Source organism: Ooceraea biroi, chromosome 4, assembly GCF_003672135.1.
Source record: "Ooceraea biroi isolate clonal line C1 chromosome 4, Obir_v5.4, whole genome shotgun sequence".
Classification (NCBI taxonomy): domain Eukaryota; kingdom Metazoa; phylum Arthropoda; class Insecta; order Hymenoptera; family Formicidae; genus Ooceraea; species Ooceraea biroi.
The window spans coordinates 6,758,512-6,784,022 of NC_039509.1; the positions used below are offsets into that span (position 1 = coordinate 6,758,512).

The 25,511-nt window shown below is 46.4% G+C and overlaps 1 protein-coding gene across 3 annotated transcripts in view; it reads left to right on the forward strand.

Annotated features, from left to right (window-relative positions):
- Positions 1-22,452, forward strand: part of LOC105282535 — a 36,877-nt gene extending 14,425 nt beyond the window's left edge. For all 3 annotated transcript variants that reach the window (XM_011344562.2, XM_011344563.3, XM_011344561.3), the window contains 2 exons: positions 10,575-11,020; positions 18,336-22,452. In XM_011344562.2, coding sequence (XP_011342864.1) covers positions 10,575-11,020; positions 18,336-18,518 — 629 coding nt within the window. In that variant the 3' untranslated portion in view covers positions 18,519-22,452. The remainder of the gene's footprint in view (positions 1-10,574; positions 11,021-18,335) is intronic.
- The last annotated feature ends 3,059 nt before the right edge of the window (positions 22,453-25,511 follow it).

Consider the following 25,511-nt stretch of genomic DNA (forward strand, 5'->3'; position numbering starts at 1 on the left):
TCGCATCATTGATCGGGGTCATTGTCCCTTGAGTCACCGTCGAAATATTTCGTTCGGTTCATTCCAGGTAGCGAGATCTAGCAGACACTTGATTCTTGAAGTTTGCTGATGCCAGATACTTTGACGTCATTCTAAATGTTAATAAAAATCACAGAATTTGATTTCTTGCGATAATATGTATTTCAGGATTATTTTGATGAAAATTGGCGATATTATTCTTGCAATATTATTTTTGTTAATTTCATATTTAGGACGCGCGTATTGTGAGATATATAACTAGTAAAATTTTCATGCACGTGAATATGTTAACGTAAATATATTTTTTAATCTTGACGTTGTCCAATGATATCGATAATTTTGAATGAAAAACATTTCTGTCGAATAGTCGTTAGAAATAAATACGTCGCCAATACACATCGCTATAAATCGCTGCATAACATTCATCGCGGCTACAATTTTACAAAAATCGCCTACGAATCTATTCGATCGCATCGGGATGCAATCGAGTATCTCTCGCCCGGAACATCTCGCAAGATCACGATGGCTCATATTCGGTGCACAGTAAAATTCAACTTTACGACAGTTTAGCGAGAAGTGGGGGAGAAAGAGACACGGACTATACGCGGGTAGAACAGATGTAGTGTGGGTGTAGAGCACCGAATGAAAGAGAAAGAGAGAAAGAAAGAGGGACAGAGAGATAGAGAGAAAGAGAGTGAGTATGGTAGACGATGTCCGGCCATGACCCTGCCCCGCTGGTTGTGCCTTCTTTACAGAGAAAAGAGAGGAGGCCAGAGGAGCGAGGAAGATCACTGATGTGTGCGAGGGGACACGAGAGCGAGCAAGAGAGAAAGAGAGAAAGGGGGAAGAGAGAAAGAGAGAAGTTGCTGGTCAACCGCAGCACACGCAGTAAAACGCGCTATAAAACGCGATGCAGCGTGGTCCCGGTTGCGACGAAGTCCGAATCTCGAATGTCGATCGTGCCGACGCACCTCGCAGAGAGATTGCGGCTATCAACCGCAAGTGCGTGACATCATTGATTGCTTTCTCTCTTTCTCTTTTTCTCTCCCCGCGCCAGCATACGCCTCATCGCTCTGTAAATCAAGTAGAAAATCCGCAAGAGCTGGTACTCGATCCCCCGATGAAGCCCAGGTAACGTGCGGAGCGATCTCCTGCCGATAAAAGTGTTATTACAGCATACACCTCTCGTTGCGATACGCGTGCGGAGAATCGCTGTCGCGTATTGATCGACCGACCGATCGATATGCTGGAATAACGAATCTGCAACGTGCGTTTTTTAAGTTAGCCAGCGCTGCGATGTTGAAATTTTATCTCGAGCGGATGTTAGGCGAGAGCAAGAAGATTTGCTTCCTGCATTATCGCGTTGCGGTTTGATAATTGCGATTGAAAAGTCTTTGTCGTGCCCGTCGCGATACTATAATTTCAATATTGAAAAACGTACGTACGAAAGACGGAGAGAGAAAGATAAAAAGAGAAACGGAGATAGGTCGCGTGTGGTAATGCTTACCGCACACTGTTCTTGTAACACTTCGCGGGTATTCGAGCCGTGTCGTTAATGAATATCGTCGCTACAACGAATAATTTATGGAGATTTAATCTTTCGACCGTGACGGATAATGTAATCCGCGGACAAATCCCCTGCTCCATTGTTTAATATATTTTATTGCATTTCGCTTGCCGCGGATAAAGCCGTGGGTCGGCCAGAACGCAATTATGTGACATGCACAATAATCGAATGTTCAATCGTAATATATCGTTTTAATGCGACCGCACATTGCTCTTATTTTGCCATTCGCGTAATTTTCATTTACTGTGTGCACTGTTACGGCGAAATTGCGTAATTACAAATTTCGACGCTCAATTTACGAGACATTTATCTAGCTCGGGAATTAATCCCTCAACAAGTTTACGTAATTTATTAGAAAATTTCTCGAAACAAAATCTCACGTGTGCTTTATCTCTTTAGAGGTTCCAAGAAATAATAAAATTCACCAAGTAAAGGAATTACTACAGGTAAATAGTATGGGAATGCAGTAAAATTAATATTTTCGATTATTCACGAAATATTAAGTATTCAATGAACAATTTCGATAAGCGATCTCCCGCATCGGTAGGATTACGCAGTCGACGCACTGACCCGCGAGGGTACCCCATCTATCCTGCGCACGTTTAAATCACACGTTACGATGCCCAGCCCATTATTTCACGAACGGAAATAGTGGCGGACTGCGCGCGCGTGCACGAGGGTCAATAACCATAGTTGCCGCGCTTTCGCGAGAGAAGATGCAGAATTGCCGCCGCGAGCACTCGCGTGGTCGCATCAAATCGGGGGTTGTTATTTATAGGAACAGCTGTGGGCAGTCCCGCGCGCGGGGTCTCTCTTCGTAACATTTGCAGAAAACTTCCCCCTCGTCATCGAGCGCGCGAGTGCGAGCGCCAAACGCCAAGCACCAAGAGAGTGTGGCAATCGCGATTACGCGCGCGTCCCGAATGTATTTTAAGGCCGCGATCATCTCTCGCACCCTTTTTCAAAGATGCAATCAATTCACACGACGCTTACTCTAATGGGGCGTTTATCCGCAATTTATCACGCTCGAATGGCAATAATTTATTGACTGAAAGCACCGAAGGAACATGATACACTTGTGTTCGCGCAGTACTTGATTTGCAAGGCAATTTCCGAAACGAAACGCTCGAGATTGAAGTGACAATTCGAACGAGGCGATTTATCTCGCTTCCTCCGCGCGCTTCCTGTCCCACAAGTCGCTTGACTACGACGAATCAAATGATCGCGATCACTCTAATCGGAGGAGTTCGATTTCTCGGTAGAGAAAGATCAGGTGACGCTCGTAACGCGATATGCACTTGACACTGAACTTCGTATTACATTACCTTCTCTCTCGTAAATCGTCGTGTCGCAGCACAGCTGCTCGCACTTTTCGCGTAGTAGATACGCGTCGGAGAATCACAGAAGGAGTTCTAAGTTTGGAGCAATCACGTCATGCTGATGCAACTCGTTCAACATTTTTCGCAATCCCTTCGCTGACAAATTACAAAAGCGCCAGAATATATTTTCCTTGCCATTTTTTTATCATTTCTAGAAAAGTACAAGTGTCAATCTAGAACACTGTTTAAAACACTCGAATCAAATGTTATTTCTCGAGGCTTATTCGAGTTAGAAAAAAATTGTGGGGAAATTCGGATTTAATTAGAAATTATTAAATAGATGAGATAGATCGTAGAAAATGCTTCATCAGCGATAAACTGACACCGTACTAGACACTATGACTTGCTTGACTTACCAAAGATATTCCGTTCAGCAGCGCTCAGGTGGGCGATCGATGCCGTCGGGATGAAAACAGTGACTGGAGTCTATAGACCTCATGAAATATTGAAAGGAATTGGTCATTGCAGATTGCCGGGTTTCCGCCACCACCCGCCATTCATCGGCGAGAGCGACTGCTATTGACAGAATTGTTTAAAAATTCACCGCATCCCTCGCGCGACGGAGACTCCGATCTCTTCCTGCCTCTCTTTCCCTCATCGATGATCCGTTATCGTCGCGTGTAAACCGCGCTTTATCTCGTCGCAAGGCAGACACTCGAGAGCGCGACGTCGCTTCTTTTTATCTATTCGCCCGTCGCGCTTATCGAATTTTTCTCCCTCTCTCTCTCTCTCTCTGTCTCTCTTTCTGCTTCTCCGATCCTCCGCGTTTTCCTCTCGGAGACGCCTCGTTAAACGTCGATAAATCAGTATACGCGCGAAAGCAACGTCGGAGAGTTGATAATAAACGCGTGTTCTGCCGGTTTCCGGGCGACGCAGAAATGAACGTTTAATTAATTGTCGATGCCGTCGTTGGTCGTTACGCGAGCGCTGATGATTAAGATAAAAGACCGATCGCTGGAACACAGAGCCACAGTTCTGATAACCGTTCCACGTTCCAAGTAACCGGAATCGTAACAAGAAATTATCAGATAAACTGCAACTCTAGTTGTCAAGCCAATATATTTCTGCGTTTCTATAATACAAAGTACAGGTTTTCCTCTGACAAATTCCTATAGCATCGACATACGCAAGAATAATGTGGAAATTCATTTACATTCTTAAATCGCTCATCGTGATCATACTCGTGCTAATGAGGTCATTGCTCGTACCCCGGCAAATGAATATTTATCTTTGGCGGACGCATCTTTCCGGTTTGCTAATTAGAGCGCTGATTGAAGCAGTCAACAGCCTCTTCGCCAATTTCGGCAGTCTCCTTAACTACCTGCGGCCATTAATATTCATCGGGGAGAATACCCGCGTTGCCCTTGCTCGTGTGCTCTCTAGCGCGCAGTGTAAAACATTTTTACGGTCTCTTGAAGCCGCGTTTCTCCGGTAGACCGGGTCTGGTGGATAGGGGGCACGCGTATCCACCGGCTCATGAAATTCGGCAGATTTTATCTGCGCGGGCCCTCTCCTCGCGCCTCGCGATCGCGCCGACTCGCATTATGCATTTATCGCGGCCGGTCATCGAAATTTCATCGAGCGTGAAAGTCAAGTGCGCCGAGTTCGTGTGATCCCCCATGCACACCGCGTAACTAATCGTTCCTTTTTTTCATACGCGTTATTAAGTCTTTCCTTTACAAATTTCTCGCTTTCGTCCCTGCCCCGCTATCTCCGTCACATCGCCTCGTTCGCTTATTAAGGGAACGTGACACGAGTCAGTATCGCGCACTGTCTTCATTAAAGTGCCGCGTGCCATTTTTAAAATAGACCCTCCCGTTGTGTCGCTGACGCTATCTCCCGCATATTTTGATGAAGTGCAGCTAACTGAAGGGTCGGTGCGCAAAGACGCTCGAATACCACACCGATTAGTGTGCCCCGCTCGCTCTCGCGCGATCCTCGCGCTCTCGGCACTTCGTAAAGAGCGGAGAGTCGAAAATAAGCGTCCGCTTACACGGCACAGGGGAACGATAAATACTCGTGGGCGTTTGAACTCACCACTATAGAACTCAACGCTGTGCACTGCGATTATAGTCGCGATAAAATAATCGCAATATTACGCGTATTCTAATTTTAAGAAATTCCATATATTATTGCTTAACAGACATAGGAAGGAAACCTTTTAATCACGAGCAAAAGAAATCGGAATATCATGTCACGAGACAATAAAAAACAAGGAAACGAATACGAGACTCGTGCATATTATCTTCTATTGCTTTGTCTTTAAGAGCACGCACGTGAGCGATGGGCTCGAATCACGTTCCGCGGATTTATCAGGGACGGTAAAGAAAACGAATGGAAGGAGATGTCGACGGGGAAGGAACACGGAGAATCGTGACGGAAACCTCGCGATAAAGGAACGAAACAATTGTGAGAAAAGAGTGCAACGAGCACACGGTGCAGAGAGGACGCGTTATTTAATTTTCGCGACTCACGAAATCGCATACGTGTCCCGGATCTCCTGGACATCCTCGATCGCTGGTCGCTTCCGCGAATCGATCTTCGGCGAAGCAATTTCCGTTCGACCGCTACGAGAAACTCGTTCGATTACTACCGAGAGGACTCTCGCGGAATAATGACGAAGGCCGGGGGCGACCGTTGCGTTGATAATCGTTGCACACCGCGGTTCCACGCCGAAATTGCAGCCTCCGTAAGGAGCCGAGGACCGGTCGAAACGGTAATACGGTGACCGCTGAAAAATCGCAAGCCGAGACGGAAACGAGGCGCGCGCGATTAAAATCGCGAGCACCCCAGGCGCACTAAATCCGCGACGACCTTTACGATTCTTGCCGAGCGGACTCGAGGCGGCGTTGATGATTAATTGCACGGCGATTCGCATTGCGGAACTAATAGTGTGCTCGACCGAGGTGGTTTGAATCGCTCCGGGAGCGAGTTGAGCCCGTGCGTTTCTGCGTTTGCATTCTCTTCGGGTGTAAAAGCGTTGCATAATCGTCGATAACCGGTACCGACCGAATAATTCGATCGCGTAGTAGGAGCAACGGTTGCACCAATTGAGGAATTCAGTTATTCAACCACGCACATGCTCGTTCTCTTGCGAAAAAATCTCTTAAACAAAAGCAGTGCCTAGTCACAACTGATTCGAATCGATCATTCTGACGTTATCGCAACAACGGCTTTATTACCGAATATTGCACAGCCGTCACTCGTGATCGACAGAATAATTTAATCCCGAGTGCGGTCGTTGGGCAAGAGACGGGTACTTGCAGAAAGTGCACGCCTAATATCGCTCTCATCGTAATCGCGCACGGTGTCTGATGCAACATTATATCCGTGTGTATATCTTTTAGCGCATTGATTGCGCAATAGTGCATGCGGGATAACGCGCGCCTGGCAATATCGTCTCCATGCTGAAATCACCGATAGATAATGACGCTCCCTATTAATCAGCGATAAACGCAACGGCGTGCGTATGCGCCGTGAGCCCGACCTTTTTGTTCGCTTTGCGATTCGATGCATTGATTCTCGATACATCGTCACGTGTAACCTTTCGAGCGATGCACGGGCTTTGGAGAATCCCTCGAAACCGCCGAACGTGCATTATATTGGACTATGCACGAGTTCGACGAGCTGTATACCCGCGCATCCGCAAATCTGAAAAGCCATGGAATCCGGAGCTTTTAGTCGTTAACGTTCACTGTGCAGTCATGTGCCGATCTATCGGTCTCTCTATCTAGCGATCTCTATCTGAAAACAATGCAGATTTATACGGCCGTGATTTTACGGAATTACAATAACTAATTAGCTCCGACATTTATATTTATCTTTAGAAGTCGCATCACGATGTTTGCAGTTTTCTTGTTTAAAATTGAATTCAAAGGAATCCATTAAATATACGAAAGTAATTTACTCGAGTTTCGGCATTGTTGTTATCGGTACGATTCGATAAATTCGAAAAATTATGCGATTGATGCAGAATTAAATTTTAATCACGCAAAAATCAGTTCCCGATTCATTCATACGCCGAACACGTGCGGACAAGAGAGCTCAATGGAATTCCTCGAAGGATAAAAGTGTCGCGTTCGGCCGATTAGTTGAGCATTGGAACACGTTTGCGTCAATGCTGCCGTGTGCTTCCCGACACGGGTAAATCACGGTCGATCCGCGATAAGTCCGCGGAACGACGTAGTTACACAGTGTCGTGGCTCTTTCGTATCTCTGTCTCCCGCTGTCTCATTGTTCCGGAAAAGAGTGTTGCTAAAGCGCGCGTGGCGCGATAAAAAGACGCGTACGCGTCGCGTACGCATACGACGCCGTCTCGCAAAATCCGCGCGCGAGCGCGCGGAGGAGCCGCGTTGTCGGCCTGCGTTTACGCATCGCGTGCTTGCATGCACAGTGCTGCAGCTTCGACGCGGCCTTGAGAGGGGTTCTTTGTGCGGTTCGGCGTTCACTTCGCGGCTCGCGCGCGGTGTATGTGCACGTACACAATCGAAACTGGCTCGCACGCCGTTACATACGTACACTGTAACAAGTTGCGTTGCACTTATGTACAAAAGGCGCTCCATGACTCACGTGCTCGCATGTGCTACCGGCGGTCCCCGTCTCTCCCCTCGTCCCTCTCTTTCTCCTTTCGTTTCTCCTTCGTTGATCTCGCCTCCTATATTTGCTCCATTTTATTCCATTTGTTCTTTCTCTCTCTCTCTCTTGCTCTCTTTCTTCTCTCCTCTCCTCTCTTTCTCGTTCTTATTCGTACATACACATATAGCGTTTCTTTCTGCTATTTCTTTCCTTCTCTCTCTCTCTTTGTGTATTCTTCTCTTTGTCGGTCAACGTCTCTGTCCCACCTCCCCGTTGAAGCGTACACACAGCTCGATCCAGATATATATACGCCAAAGTGCACACACGAGACCACGAAGAGTGCATGCGGGTGTCGGCCACGTGCGCGCTGCACTTTTTGCTCGCGGGGCAACCTTCGCCTTTTATACGTCGCGCGGCCACGTCGGAGAACTTTATGCCCTTTTCAGCGATTTGCTACGACGAGCTTTTCGGTGCACGCCGTTGAACAAAGGTGATACGAAAACCGCGACCGCGAGATCGCCGTGTGTTTTTCGTAAAGCGGAAACGCTTCGTCGAGCTTTCCTTTGATAACAGCTAGAAATGTGTAGCGAGTCGAGTCGCGCTCTCAAAGCCTTTGTGACATTTTAAAGAAATCTTTAAGACGGAAATACGTGTCAATAACTTTATACAAGTCATTTCATTATTTTTTTTGGTGCACGGATGTTTTGGAGTTATCAATTTTGCTTTAGGGTCGTTAACTTACAGTTGATGATGTAATAATGTAATTGATTATAATTTACTTGTGAAGAGATAGCTGATCTTTCATGAGAGATATAATAAATCTGTAATAGTAAATCATTCTCTTCCATCTCACAAGATACCACGTGAGTTTGCAATTTCCAACAGATTTATGGCTTCTAATATGTTCGCGTATTATCTCATAAAATAAGTTGGAAGCAGATTCCGAAGAAACACGCATCTCGCTACGGGCAACTATCTCTAATTCCTCGACAAGGCCGCGTTAAGTCGTACTAGACATAAATTCGTCAGCGTCGCAGGTACGGAATAATAAATATCGGGTTCGATTATTATAAATCTTCGCAAAGGTTCCAGTGCGCGCGGACGTTCTCACGCGGGCTCCGTCGATTGGCATTTGGCTGGAAAAGCAGATAGAAAGCAACGGGGCGTCGATGCCGCGCATCTCTTATGCGCTTATATTTTGCAAGCGGTGAAAAGCGCGCAAGCGACCGGCCGCGCATCTCTCCTCCCCCGGAGCTGCCGCCTGCCACGGCAATCTCGAACGCGCTATCGAACGTTTCGCGACGGCGAGCGGCTAATCGAACGTAGGCGATGACGATGCGTGCTGATGCTCGCGCGCGTTGCACAAGTGAAAGAGCCCCGAGTCACTGTGGACGTTTACTCGAAATGTCAAGGATGCAACCACGTGCGAGCACGGCTGCTCGCGGGAGAAGAGAGAAAGAGAGACGCGGAGGCAAGACAATGACGGCCCGCGAGGCACGGTAGAATTGTAGTTTTGTCACGCATGGCTCCGGCGGCTGCAACGCGCATCCATCGCGCGATATGAAAAGTGGCCGTGTCTAAATGTTTCTGGAGCCCCGCGGCATGGTAGTCGCCTTTCCGCGGAAGATGCTTTCACTCACACGCGATGCACTTTCAAGGTTGCAACCGCGAGAGCACCGAGAGTGCGATCGCGATCTCGTTTGATAACGCCAAGTGAGCTTCCCGGACTCGCTTATCAAGCTAACGCTTCCCGTTATCCGTAGCGGAAAAAGTGACATCACCTGTGCTTGCGTGCGTCTGACATCAGTCGTACACGATGTCGATTGCGGGATGAGGAGATGTTTATTTTTAACTGCGGCTATCGCAATTAAACAATGTCAGATATCATTTGTAAAGCCGAGAAAGTGCGACGTGGTGTCGTCCAATGGAACCGTCAGCGCGCGATCGCGCGATAATAGAGAGGGAAAACACATCTCGATGGCGTACATACGCGCGACGACGTAAGCGCAACGGAAAGCGTGTCACTCGGTAGCGGAGACAGCGCGTCGAGGCTTTATCGATGAGGACTGTTCTACGAAATCGTAGCCGCGGGAGATAAAAACGCGCGTACACATCCAGACACGAGACAGGCAGTCTGCCGTGGTGCACGATAACGCACGTTCTCCAAGCGTAGATACCGATGTTTGTCGAGCTCGGAATAGTTGATTTGCTTGACGCGTCTCGATGTGATTGTCGGCGGTTGCCGTATCATGACCCTCGAAGAAGCATGCAAATTCGTAAACTGATTCTTAAATTGCATCTAATCCTAAATTGCAAGCACATGGCAACATGATATTGATTATGATTCAATTGTGCTTAAAGTACCTTCACATTTTTATATTTGAAATTAATTATAAAAATACACTTCTCGCAAACAAAGCGTATTTCTTCCGACATCTAGATGAAACGAAGGTACAGGTGCGTGCGTGAGAGTATGTCGCCCGTAATGCCACATCGCAAATGTCGAAACTGCTCGGAGAGAAGGTTGCCGTATCGCCCGTTATAAATTTTAAAGCGATCATTACCCAACAATGTCGTTCTTGCCCATACTCGGTCCGCGTTACCTTGTGCTGCGCGATCGGTGGCATTAAACCTTATACGCCGGCTAACCGTCTCAGCGTGCTCCGGTCACCGGTGGGTTGCCATTGTGACGTAATCCGCGTGTAATCAATTGTCGTTATGAGCCGTGGCGATACGAGCACAGACGTTATTACGTCCGTTGGCACACGGGTGTGTTTCCTCGTGCAAGCCGTAAAACCGCGGTCATTACTGTTATTAATGCAACTATCACGTGACGCTGCCGCTCGTTAAGTTCTCTCTTCGCCAGAGAGAATTCTGATTGCGACATGCGCGAGTCGATTATCGAACGATCGTGTCGCACTTCCAGATTTTTGTCATCAGTTACATTGGCGAGCCTCTTTGATTAACACACGATTTTGAGAAGTTCTCACAGAGCAAATCTTAATAAACGATCTCGTTTTGTTCTTGTTCCATAGATCGGGTACCGCGACAACCGGCCGGCACTAACAACCCCCAGCAACCCGTGGTGATCGTGCTGCACCCCGGCAATGCCGAGGACATGTCGACCCTGCCGCTGCCGGATCTGGTGCAGTCGGCCATGGATCAGCTGCCGCCGCCGCCGTCGCCCCATGTGACCGTTTCCGTCCCCAGCAGCCCGATGAGAGACGCGACCTTCCAGTTCCCCGAGTGCACCAACAGCAGCAGCGGGCCGTTGCCAAGCCCGAGGCCACGGCCTCGAAGACGCTTCGCATCAGAGAGCTCCATCATGGAGAGCTCCGTTATGGGTCCATCAGGCCCGATCGAGGTGAGCATCTGTAACGGCAGCTGTTGCCACCTTGGCCAGAACGAGAGGCAATCGTGGGCGAACGTGGGTACCAATCTCAGGAGCATCGCCGGTGATTTCCACGCGTGCAGGACCAAGGTCAGTGTTACACACAAGCTCGTTGTACCGCACCAAGATCCGCAATTCTGATCCGATCAAGTACGAGAGAATGCGGATCTCCGTGCGGGAAAAGAGCATTCCATATTATTCATTTTGTTTTCGCGACTTGAGCGAATTAATCGATATTCATACCGATCGGAATATCGAAATATAATTGGAAATCTAGCACGTATATATTTTTTGTATCGGATTTTATGCTTTTATAATAGGAAAGTTATAACATTATAAGTTTACCGTACCTCGGGTTATCGATAATTCCGAACACGCCAGTATTATTATCGTTTTCCTTCTTTTTTTTTTGCTCACATCGACGATACCACTATCGCTGATGGTATAGTACAGAAGCGTTTACGGTGAGAGGAGTACAGGTGTAAAACGCCTCGCATAAAAATTGTACGGTACGCGTTTCGCACGCACGGGAGCTATCGTGTAACTTTTCACTCCACGCGTCGCAATTTCATCTTCCCCCATGAAGGTTTTTATTCGTCATAAAGCCACCCTTGCGTCGCGGGTATTATAAAAGGTAACGAATACGCGGCGAAAAGTCTGCCGACGGGTGTTTAGTTTGAAATTTCGCTCGCTCCGTATCCCCTGAATTCCTATTACTTAATTTACAGATTACGTCGCGACTCTCGTAACACGCATGCGTTCCTTTTCGTTCCGCGCACGTTACAGAGACATTTTATGAGAGACATATTCACACAAATTTTTCCAAAACGCATAACAAGTTTTAAAATATTTTCACTCCATTATATTTGCAATTACTCGCTCGCAAATTACGTGTCTGGTCAGAATGCATCATAACTCATTACTTTGATACATTCACCGAGTTGGTACATCTGTTTCATTGGACTGTATCTGCTCACCTCGACGACGTCGCGCGAGAATCGATTTCAGCCGGGAACGGACCTCGGTATCCAGATCCTTCCTCCGATATCCAGGATATAATAGCGTCACGAATGATTCAGTGCGTTCCATTCCGCCGCGAAAATTCCAGGCGCCCGACTGCAGTGGCCTCGCGGATAAGGTGTGTTTCTTCCTTAAGAAAGATAGAAACCACCGTCGTCGTCGTGCGGGCGCACGGCCATAAACGCGAATTTAGTTATATCAGAGTACCGGCGATGTCCCGCGGGTGCAATAAATATCAGCTCACCATCGTCGAGACGTCTAGTATTGCCCCCCGCGTGCACGCGGCCCCGTGCCACCGGTACTTCATCAAAACTCCACCCGCCCTCCTCCGAACGGCGGCGGTCGTTCGATCAAATATGTATCGCCAACTTGGTACGGTTCTTCTCTGGGATTTTACGACTGCCCCTCTCTCGTTTGCGATCGGAAGAAAGGAAGCCGACGATTGTACTCGGCGTGGAATGAGTAGATGAAGAGATGAGTCGGAGATATCTTGAACGTGCAACCGCGCGGTATCATCATCCACGAGATTAACGCTGCATAGATGAAACTACGTTCGCGACGTTATCTCGAGAGATTCATTTTCGCACGTTGGTTGGCTCGAGGCAGGCCCGGAAGATTCATTTATCTGGAATAACTTTCTCTCTCTTTTCCGTTGTAGACTATCTCTTAAAGATATGTCAAGAAACTTATTAGGTACAATTCTCATCTCTGTTGGATCTGAATTTCAAACATTCTTTGATACGTTCTAATTGATTACGAGTGCGACTTCCCGTCGTTTACTATCCCGTTATTGGTATCCATTATTGGTCGAGATAAACATATTGCGCGACGCCAATATTACGGTGACGGTTTATCCGGTTCACCGTCCCTCCAACGTCCCTCCAACGCGCGAAAGAAACGGGGACAATAATTGCGGGAGGTTTCTGATTACTGCCTCGGTCGTTACGAGATATCCGGTTCCTCGCCATTGAAAAGACAGTAGAGGGTCGTTCGATCAAATATGTATCGACGAGCGAGACAATTCTCTCCCCGGTTTTACGACGACTCTTGTTTGCCATTGCGGATTGAAAGAGAGTGAATGGTAGGAGGACGAGACACTAATAAGAAAAGGAAGAGAAGGAAGAAGCAGTAGACGAGGGATAGGACGAACAAGGTGGAAAGGGCGTTCCTCTTTTATTCCGTCTCGCTTTTATTCGCTTTAAAGGTCCGCCGGCGTGATACCCAATCTCGGAACGTCTAATTATTGCTGGTTAAGTGCCGGTAATTGAAGGGAGCGAATGGATCCGTGAAATTGAAGAAATCTCCCCCACCCGTAAGAGATCGGGTACCGATCGGTACTTGGGCTCGGTAACTCGAGAAGCGCCTTGTTGATAATACGAATCGCCGAGGATTCCTCTACGGGGTCTCCTTGTTCGCGCGCGTCCGAAGAAATTGAAATATCAGACTAATATCACCGCTGACAACGCTCGCTCGGGGATCAGTGGCAGCCGCGTGAAATGATGTCTCATTACCGCTCCGCAGAAATTGATATTGGAATCACTTAATTCCGTCGCTCGAGACGAGACTTCGCTCTCGTGCATCATCCGATGTCGGCCGACTTGAAACATCCTGTTTCCGATGAGGCAAATTTAACGTAATGTCTTCACCTGGGCACTTTCTCGCAGAACAGCGCTGCTCGCGTCGTTAGAGCGTCGTATCCGCAAATATATCAATTAAATGCGAGCTCGGAGTTCACTTTCGAACCGTGATTTTCAACGATTTTTTCAACGCATCCAGGAGCTTCCCATGTTTCCGAGGTTTCCGGAAACATGTCGCGTAAATCACGAGCTTTCCCCCCCGTCTTCCACTCCCTCGTACCTGCTGGTCACGGGAAACCACCGACGGCACGGTGCTTTACATATGCATGGAGAGTAAGCGAGCATGTAGCGACTAAGTGGCCACATCCCCTTACGTGAAAGTTAAGTGGGCATGGCTAGCACGAGCCGCGTGGCCACAGGCCGAGAAAATTATCTTCAATTATCTCGTGCAATCGCGGCCCTCCCTCCTCCGCCTATCCGTTCTCTCTATCTCGCGCGTTTCATCTATCCCGCTCTTTCGATTAGCCTGCCGATTGATCGTCACTTACGCGGTAATCACGCAGCCATACGCGTTTTCGTTGACCCGCGTGGAGAGGGCATTATACCTGGTAACTTGCGTTTTTTATGTAATATGGGATTATGGATGAACGAGCGAGCTCGTCTCGTGAAACGTGGGATATAGTACTCCAACGTGTCAGAAACAGCGAAATAGCCGACTTCTCGCGCGTTGCTTGGGAAATTGAAGTCAGCCAATTTCCCGCAGGGGAATACCGATATTCCCGCTCCGAAACTCGTTACTCGCAAATAGGTCAAATCTTGACGTATCGAAAATTTGATCGGAAGCCTTCCGGACGATTTTCCGATTGGATTTATGTCCGCGCTGGACGAACCGCGTTTTTCGCGCAATCGACAATAATAATGAACTTCGCCATCTATAATACAATGAAACGATGTAACGGCGGCGAAGCGAAGCGCGCTCGCTCGCGCCTGACATTTATCCGGTTGTTTAAACGATCTGACCGACGCGCAAATTGATACATTAGTGTACCCTCCTCGCGGTAAGATAACGGATCTCTCGCGATGGCGCAAGCCGTGGCCGGCCGCCACGCTGCGAGGGATCCGACGCAAGAAAGTCGATATTTCTCCGGTCGTAGCCGCGCGCACCGCACGCAAACCGCTTAACTCCTCGTTCACGTCTTATTTTCACCTTCGCCGCACTCGCGACGCACTCTCCCGCTTATCCTCTTGCGGAACGTGGCCGCCGCGCTGCCTACTACGCGCAACCTGCGCGCGAATTTATAACGCTTTGTCACGCGGCGCTCGGGGAAACTCCCGTTCGCCGCGTTCCCGCTTTATTGGAAATCAGAAAATTATTACCATGCCATACGTGCCCGTCAGGTTTCGCCCGCCGGCCGCGCTTATCCGATAATTTATATAATGCTCCATGCACACATATATCTAATGCATGCTATAATAATAATAATAATCCGCTTGATAAGCGACCACCTCTCGAAAAATAGTGAAAGTCGCGAGTAATTTCTGCAATACGACGGTAACGAGCCCTCAGCGGCTGGTCACTGTATCATGTCGAAATCATCATAATAATCATCGGTGATTGATGTTTGATTATTACTGGCCGTAAGTAATATCAATGATAACTTTTAACGTGATAATTGTAATAATAATACAACTTATATAACAGATTATTTATGTAAAAGAAATGTTGCAAAGCGAGATCGCACATGGCATACATTACAGTGTGCATTCAATGCTGCAGCGCATCTGCATCTCGTTGTTCTCGCAACGGCTCTCTCGCATCGGTAGGCGCAGGTCGCTTGATCGGCAGTGGCCGCGGAAAGCGCATTGCGCGTACCGAACGAGCACCGACCGCAACTTCTGTTTTCCATCGGCTTTTTCTTACTCGGCCTCTCCGCGCGGCAAAACCTTACGGCCGGGCGATTGGCCGTTTCCACGGCAAACCGCGCAATTACGTTGCACAATAATCTATCTTGCCAGTAGTCGCGCGCGCGCCAGTAGTAAAGGCCTCTCTATCGCGGCGCACCACGTTTCCGACGAAGACGGAGAAACGGAGCGTTCATTTAATCGCTCGCACATCGCGCGCTCTCCTTCTCTCTTTCTCTCTCGTGAAAACCGCGCGCATGAACGCGCGCGTAATTGCTGGAATTTTTTACCCGGCCGATCGACAATTCGCGATAAATCGCCACGAGCGTGCCGCACGATTTTTAAGCACCGCCTGGCTCGATAGCCTGGCGCCGATTATCTCAACGCACGCAAATTGATTTATTTTGGAGACCGCGCGGCGCACAATCGAGAGGTAGGCGTAGTTCTGATTTCGTTCGCTTTGAATGTCCGCTATTATTTTTCTCGGTTTTACTTGGCGCAGTAAGTATGCCAATAGTGGCCTCGCGAACGTGAGCGCGGAAATGCGATATATTGATTTTCCTTTCGCAATGCGCATTGAAGAATTGCTTGCGGTTGCACGAGCAATCACGGGGAAATTTACGTTTTACGATTCATCCGTCATAAAGCGGAGTGCGCGTTGCGTCGTTCCTACAGTGTGCTTTCTAATCCGCGTATTAATGCGCTTTTGTATACATTCAATTGTAACGTTTTACTGCCATTGATGGTTGCCCTTGTTCTCGCTCTTTTTAAATCCAGAGAGCTGACTCACTTATTTCATGGGCGGTATCACGTGGACTTTTATTTTTGCGCACGCGAACCGAATACTACCGAATACGTTCTTCAATATCTTCGTATATTTCTGATTAGTATTACTACTTCTTAGTATTCTTATGTTATTGCTCATATCGTACACCGATGACGCATCGATCGTATCACTTGAGCTATCATTTTCTTTCGAGCCGCGAGGCAATAAAACGGCATCGTGGTTTTTCACGCGCGGAGACTAACGGTACGTCGTAGAGAGAGAAAGTCCATCTCGTGGTCTCGGTTACGGTCGCAGGTGGCCGATCGCACCTCCTCGCGCGCGTTAAACATTAACGAGCGTAGATTACGCCCCTGTGGACTGCTCCCTTCGATCTCCGTGGTGATCAGCCCTACGGAATCGACGCGCGATTCCACGGCAAGGAAGGGACACTATTAATTGACGAGCAGAACTCCCACGAGCAGCACTCTCGCGCCCTCCCACATAATTCTCCCTTAATGTGACATTCTCGTCTACTTCTCTTACTTTCCGCCCTTTCCACACGCGAGATAATCTTTCCTCTCGCGCCTATACGCGTCGACGACGAATCGAATGTTTCTCCCGTGCGTGATTGCGTGCGTGCGTGCGAGAGAGCGTCTATTCCCTCCCTCTCTTTCTATCTATTTCTTTTCGTGGGGTCGCCACGAACCGACGATGCTGTCCAGATATTATGGTCATCCCATAAAAGCCCGCCACCACGCCGATTGGGCTTTCCCCGGGCATTTATTATTGCACGTCCGGTCACGGCGAGTGGATTAAGACGAGACGAGAATCGGAAGTCCGCGGGTCGGAATCGAGATAACGTCGGTGGCGGGCAGACGAAACGGAGAAACAAAGGGAACCCTCCGGGGTTAATCGTCCCGCGGCAGGAGATCGTTTCTTCACGCGAGATATTACGAGCGCGTATCATCAAGATCTGTGATAATTCTCTCGAACTTCGGCTAGGTCGATGTAATGGATTTTTTATATACTCCTTACGTCTCCACACTTACCGAATCAAATTGCTTTTATATAGAATAACATTTTTCAAACTTGCCATAAGAAATAGAATCTTTATCGCTATCACTCAGGAGAATTCTTGTAACCGTACAAATTCTTACGACAAATCAGGCGTCTCGCGCGAAAGAATCGCGTGTCTTTCATTAACGCAAGCTTTTCCCGAACCGACTAATACGCAAAATCATTAAGATGCCAGACTCGGAGGATAGCGCAAGAGTTAATTGGGTAATAAGTATCGTTCATAAGTATGTCTCTTAACGGAATTCCTTTTTGTGCGCGGACGATTTGTACGATTCTTGGAGTCTCGCTGGCGCGATGGTACCAACACCGGTAGCCGTGGGCATCAGTCGGCGCAGCGGAATGGAAGTTAATTGGGTAATTAGTGTCGTTAATAAGCAGACTGTAATTGAATGTTTTTTTCTTGGGTCGCGAGTGGTTCGCGCGGTTCAACGAAGGAAGCCGAGAATCTCGGGGTAGACATTGTAGACTTTAGCGACGCGATTCCTTTCCCCTCTGTCAGGCGTCGTTGCCTCTCCGTGTAAATTTCCCCGGGTTAAGGGGACTCGATAAAACGACCGCGCCGCTTTTTCTTCCTCTTTTTTTTCTCTCCGCCGAAGCTTTAGCCGCAAGAGAGTGCCGGATCGTCAGTAATTCCGTCCAATTAGGACACTCCCAATTAGGAGGAACCTTAACCCCGCGCGTCGAGACCTGGCGTTCCCTTCCGTATCGTTCCTTGATTCTCCCCCGAACTTACGACTTACGACACAGGTCGCCTTCCTCAAATCTTCGCCAAAGTATCGGAGAAATCGTTCCGTTCGCCTGTTCGTCAGATATCTCCAATTGTCCATTCTCACGAAGACATTTAGCGGTATCGCGAGCTCTTATTCTTCGAACGACCTACTATTACGAGTCTACACGAGTATTGATATGATACTTGAGGCATTGTTTATGTCTGTACTCTTTACATTTTAAGAGGTTCATAATGAGAGGTCGACATTATTCTTGAGACAAGCGGATACTTTAAATGTCTCAGCAATATTCAAAATTGATACTCTACGTTCGACGTTTTTACTTGCTATTGCAGGACGCCGAAGGCGAGAAGTCGAGACTGCCAGTGATCGGCCCGGGTCTGCCCAATGCTCGCAACAGGAACTCATCGTTCACCGATAATCTGCTGTCGCTGCTGATCCCGACGCCGTTGCGCGAGACTCTCTGGGCAACGATGGCTCTGTACCTCGGCTGGAGACTCGTCTCTCGTCTGCGATAGACGCACTGGTCTCGTCCAGCCGTCGTCTCGGATGATCTTGTGGATTCGATCGGCAATTGTATCAGTTGGGCCGCCAGTGACTCCTTTTCGAGTGTCTACGATCTCAAAGTGCTGGGATCCTCGACCGGGCGCATCATCGAAAGGATAAGGTAGTCCACGGCATGTACGCCGGATTTCTCTTTGCGATCGGACGGTGGATTTGCTCGACGATAGAGCACGTCGACTAGACGAATTGTCTCTCTCTTGTTTGAACATCCGCCTCGATTTGATTGTATTTTATACGTCTCGTTTATATACATGCTGTCTCGTATTTTGCGCCTGCTGCGCGACTACGCGACGAGAATGCGCTTGGTCGATTTCGATCGGTTCCCAAGGGACCAGCCGACTGCGTGCAAGATATTGATGTATTGATCATAATGATGAAAGTAACGTAATGAATCTGCGCGACGTACTTTTGATTTTTTACTTTTTAGATATTGATATATTGATCTCGACGATGAAAGTAGCGACGAGTCGCGCGTGCTTCTGATTTCTTGATCATTGTTGATTATGCTAATCGATAATTGATGATTATGATAATTAATTTGATAATTTATGATTAATGATTACGATTATTGATTTAATGCTTGATAATGGAAAATTTAATTATGATGATTAATTGATATGAAAATTGATGAATGATCATGATCGACGATTGATTCGATGAATCGGAAGTTGCTCTCTATTAAATGTAATTCCCTTTGTCTCTCCTCGGGACGGACGGATTTACGTAGAATTTAGTAAGATCTTTGATTAGGAATCTGATTGTGTAAGATTCCGATCTCTCGATTATTTCCTATTGATTAAATCGACGTCGTCACTCGAAGGGATCGTCCGTCCTATCTGCTTACTTTGTCGCAGCGTGCGTGCTGTCTATAAATTCTGACTGTGATTGCTATGGATGATGAAGCGAGGGATAGCGACTGCGAGCTGACGGCGTCGATGCCCATGCGTCGATGAAGTGCATTCTCGCGCGATGTAGGAGTTATCTCGAACGTAAGCGTCGTTCGTGGCGACGGTTCGCCCTGCGTGAGTTTGTAGGCGGAGGACGAAGGACGGCGGAAGGGGGAGGGGTAAAATTTCAGGGGAGATAACCGGGGCGAGAGTAACCGAATTGCGTATTACGCGACACGATCGGACCCGTGACACGAAGAGGGAGGTATAAGGGTGACGGGGAGCTAAGGACGAGATCCAAAGAGGATTAAACCCAATAATCAAATGATGATCTCATTATGGATAAATAAAGAGAATTAAATAAAGTAGTGTGATTAACGGGAACGAGAGAGGGCGGACCACACGCCTCTCATTCTCTGTCTTCTCTTTTTGCGCGTCCGTCCCTCTCTTGATCTCGCCGGTAGACGAACTAACTCGTCTATGTGTAGGTTGCTTGTAGACAACACGATCTCGCGACCGAGATCGGTTGGCAGGGCGTCATTTTTGTCCATGATTTTTTCTAACGACGCTGCGACGACGTTTCGCGAGGTCCGACGAATGCCTCGTCGGGGAGAGACGATGAAGAAATCGGAATTTCTGACATACATTTCATAATATCATATACTAATATAATAACTAATCGTACGCACAATGGACCTTGCCTCATTTGAATTATGATCGATTTACGGTGATTATAGTCGATCGGCCTCGCTGGACGTCCGCGGCACCGTACAGCGGAATGTACGCGTACATAGAGAGACATCGGAGAGGGATGACGAGACGTGTATTCCAAAAATGTTCTAAGGGTAGAAATGGGGGGTACGGGCGAGAACACATAAAGTGGAGACAGGGGAACAAACTCGTGTATGTATAGAGGATTTATCTAAAGTAATACACAAACTCAGTAATAAGTCGACGTTAATAATTAAAGTAGATAATCGATAGGCCGAGGATCGCAGCATCTTGATTGGCTAGCTGCGACTCCCGTGGACAGTTTTCAAATGATCTCCGGTAGCTTAGCTATTAGCAGGCGTCCTCGTCCATGCGGGACGCCTTTTGCGGCACATCGGAGGGAGTATCTCTCTCTTTCCCCTGTGCCCCTTTTCTTAACTTTGACTATCCTTCTCTCTCCCCTTTCCCGTTTCTCTCTCTTTCTGTCTGTTTTTTGTCTGTCGGTTGTCTATCGATTCTCTCGATCCAACTCGCTGTTCTCCATTTTCTGCACGGTTTCCTCCGTTTCATTTCCCCGTCTTGCAAATCGACGATACGATTCTACATTGCTCTGCTGCAAGGTGGCGTAACATTCTGACGTAAATATAAATGTAACGTAATGTAAATTTCCGATCTCGAATTTAGCGTATATTGGTGGTATCGTTTGTGTTTGTTCGGCAAAACGCGTGGAGTCTCAGTTTTCACGAGCGAGCGGATCGAGCATCCGCGTTTCACAATTTTCTTAGGACTTTAGCTAGAGACGGCGGAAGGGCTAGCTTGTAGCGAAATAAAATGGAGGAAACGTGTATTCTTGAGCTTTCTCTCTCTTCGGTTCCGGACTATCGAGACCAAAACTATCGAGGCTGCTATGTACAGTCGTCCCTGCGGGCCGCGCTTTCTCTTCTCCCCGAGTTCCCGAGTCTATCGCGTTTTCCTTTGTCTCCCTATTGATAGGATTGTGACGTTTACTCCGTCGAAGTATTCCAGTGTGTAGGTCCATAGTATTTATTTATATGCGATACAGTTTTTCTACCGTCTACCGTGTAGTAAGACCGCGTTTTCAGATAGATATATACGCGCAGGCGAGATATATTACCGCCACTTTGAGATAAGCAAATCCTTGCCAGACGCTTCCGCGGGAGCGGCTTCGTGGAAAGTCAATAATGTCGGTGTCTGTAAATGCATAATCTCTAAAGAAGAAGATAGTTAATGTCATTTTGAGACGGAGATATTTAAGGGAATTCGGAATGCGCTGCAACGCTAGCGTTATGGACGGCGAAGAGAGTTATTTCGACACGCCTAAGTTTTAATCTCGATCCTATTCGCGCGAATTTTAGAGTCTCCATGTTTTCATCGTGTAGTGCTTTATTCTATCATGTTCTCGCGAGCCATTTCTCATTGTCAGGAACTCAGATCTATCTCCGCGGAACGCGAGCCATCCGTTGGGTCCAAAGAAAAAGAGAGAGAGAAGAAAAGAGCAACTTTTTAGTAAGATTGGAATGCCACTTCAAATTTATTTTATGCAAATTTAATGAATCTCAAAATTAACATTTTAAATTGTCTCACATATTTCTTACACGTAGAACTGAATTTTCAATTTTATAATAGCGGAACATTTTTGTCATGTTTATTTTAATTTTGGCTTCTATAATCGGCGTGTCAGAATTGTCAAAATTTGATCAAACTGTCAAAATTTGAATAATATTGATGCCGATGAGTGGAACTCGCGTCAACTGTCACGAGCATTGACAATCGCCGCGAGAAATTCATCTGGATCCAACGATGACTCGCTTTCTCAGTCTCGTCGATAGAATCTCCAATCTTCGATCGAGTTTCCTCTGTGCAGCTTGCTCCCTTCACGGAGAGAGCACGCAAAGGTACAAGATTATCGTGCATATATATTGATACGATGTAGATAGTGTTTGTCGTTGTATCGCGAAGAAGAGCCACGAGCTTAGACGGAGTTCTTTGTCGTGGAAGTTGTTGCATTCCGACCAAAGGGAGAAGTCCCATTTACCTGCAGTGCGGTGAAATTTGGGCGCGATGCGGCCTAAGAAAAAAAGTTTACGGCCGTTTAATCCTTTTTACTCCGTAGATAGGGAAAGGCAGAGCGAATTCGCGTGTCACCGCTGTTTGGCCCGGAGTGGGACGAATATTATATACGTCGAAGGAAAATTGAAAGTGAGAAAACACAGCGCATGTACATAGATGCTTTTCTCGGGGCCGTAAATACAATAATGGATTTCTACTATTTCTTTTTCGATACACTTGTCTCTTTTTCCTTTTCCTTTTCCTTTTTTTATTTTATTTTGTTTTGTTCGTTTTTTGGATTAATTGTAGATGCATTTAGATGTAGTCAGATACTGAAGATATAATAATGATACATATATATACATATACATATACATATATATATGTGTATATATATATATAGACAAACATAAAATATATGTATAACTGAAGACGTATATATATATTAAATAAATATATATATATATATATATATAAAGCATATTATATATTTTAAATGGTATATTTGGGGATATTATTGTTTCGAGAGATGATAATCCGTTGTGCGACGACATATATTTCAAAGGGGCGCAAGCCCGGAGAAAGTATGGCGGAGAGATGGTGTTAAGGGTAGTGGACAGTTCTTCAAGATTGATGGAGATCGGATGACGTAGCTCGAAGAGGTGGAAAGCTGTAACTGTGACTATGTGGATCGTAGGGGGTAGGCTGTTGATACGCTCACATGGTAGCTACAATCGGATAATTCACGCACATTTTAATAACGTAGTGAAACACGAGAAAAGCGGTCTTCTCGCGATTCTTGCGTTAGCAAAAAAGAAAAAGAAAAAGTATATACATGTATTGCACATTAATGACGAATGTAACAATGAAAAATAATGAATCAGCAGCGACCCGAGGCAGCCCGCCCACCTGAGATCCCCGCGCGTCAAAGCGTCACTGTGATCTCGTAATTATTAATAAAAAATCTGATTATTATAATAATCACATAAATATTATAATATTCCCCTTTCCCCCATCTGAGAAAACCTAGAGACATGTACTCTCGCAACTACGATTGCGTCTCTGTCGATTGCATTTTTCTTATCCCACCTTGTTTTTTCTATATTTTTCTTTATTTTTTTTAATTCTCATAATACGCGTTCGCGTGCGCGCGTTAGTTTGTAATTGTAATATTAATTATATATTAACGAATCTTTCATATGATCTCCCGGAGGTATCGATTTTTAGGCGAGTTCAGCGGCCGATGCCGTTCGTTTCCGCCCGTCCGCGCGCAAGAAGTCTCTTTTTTTTCTGTCTTTCCCTCTTTCTCTCTCTGTCTTTTTCTCTTCTCTCGTTCTCGACTTCTTCTGTTCGATACGGCTCGTCAAAACGAACGGCATCGGTGCTCGATTGGCCGTACCTCAATTAGATAAAGATAGGGTTAAGCGATTAAAGAGAGATAAACATTATATTTGACGCGAGAGAAGACGAGGGATAACGGCGTTGTTGTAGCGATCTTACCCGGATAGCTAGGTTTGTAACAACGAAAACTGTTTATCACCGCGTTCGCACTCAGTAATCACCTACGACATAGTACGATTATCATTATTATTATTACTATAAAAATTATTTTTATTATCATACTCTCGTTGCAAAACGTGCGGAGGCTCGTGGTTTTAAACTCCCCGCTGTAAAGAGATAATCGACTAGTCTTATCGGACCAACCATCGAGATTCGTGTATTTTTGTTTAACGACGCATATTTTCTAAGATCGAGATTTCTCCCAATATCTATATTTTTTTTACATAATCAATCCCTCTTTCTCCCGGAGATACTTCTCGCCTTTTCTGTAATCGCGATCCCGAGAAATCGAATTCGAACGTTTCGGGGGTGAGATTTTTCGGATTCACACGCTAGTGACGGTCCCTTAACAGGATTTCCTACAGGAAACCAAAAGAATCGCCCTCGATCGAGATAACGATGTCGCGTCCGACACACATGTCTCCACTTCATCACTTTTATCAGTAATAAATTATTATAATATGCCATAACGCAGGAAATATTTGATCTTTCCAGCAATATTTAAACCGGGGCGATACTTGATCGCGATCGATCCTCAATTGTCATCTTTCCTTTGGATCGACGTACGAGCAAGCGCGTTGGTCCGGGTTAAAATATCACGTTAATTTGAATGTATCAAAACTGGAGCTCGTTATACATACAAATCACACGCAATATACACGTACACAGAAACAAACATACATACACAATCACATACATTACACACGTCCACATACAATACTCATCCTCAATACTATCGTAATCGTCTAAGATCTTATATGAGAGAGAAATTTTATTTGCTCAGACTGTAATAAGTTTGCCATAAAATGACTGTTGTACGTTCTTCGGATGTGTACTCGTGTCTAGAAGTTAAGGGAATTATTCGCGATTATTCTGTCGCTCCAGCCAGTCAGGTGCCAACCGTCGTTCACGGTTTCGTTCTCCTCAATGGAGCACGCAATGACCCTCGATTTCGATCGATAGGTCGATCGTTTGTCACCGTGCCACTTGAAAACCCCGCTTTTCTAAGGATCTCTCGAGATGACTCGCTTGACAATCGGGATGTATCTCAATCTTTCATGTCGTAACATGATTCTCTATTAATGTCATCTTACTTATTTCTCATATATCGTCATTAATTACGCGGAAAAATTATATGCTTTCATTTTTATTAAATCCTTCAATCGCTAAGGTCTGACAAATTTCTTTCTTGAAAGATTTTATGATATTTATTCGATGCAAATCTTCCGATGTAATTTGTCACTCTGTGTAAGTTAGTTTCATCAAAGCGAGAGACGAGCGAGTCATACTCGGCGGATCACTTTTGCCTAATCCTTTTGCTATGTAATCTGCTCCACTTAAAATAGCAAGAAGCTCGTAAATGCCTATACAAAATACGTTACCTATAGCCAAATGTCCCGTGGACCATATAGACCGCCGCGATCTATCGTTATTTGCGAGAGGAAAAACGACGAAAAGAAAAAGAAAGAGAGAGAGAGAGTGCGAGCGAAGAAGTTTAGATCAACCGAGCATGCATGAGATCGTATGAAAGTGAAAAAACAAAAAGAGCGAAAGTGAGAGAGAGAAAGAGAGAAAAAGAGAATAACTCGATAACAGAAAGAATAAATTTTAACCGCTAGAATTTTCCCCTAAAACGGGCGTTAAACGGGGATCTCTCAAGTCGTATGTAAAGCTCGCAGCTGCCTTGTGATAGAGTCTGGACTGCAAACAATTCCGACA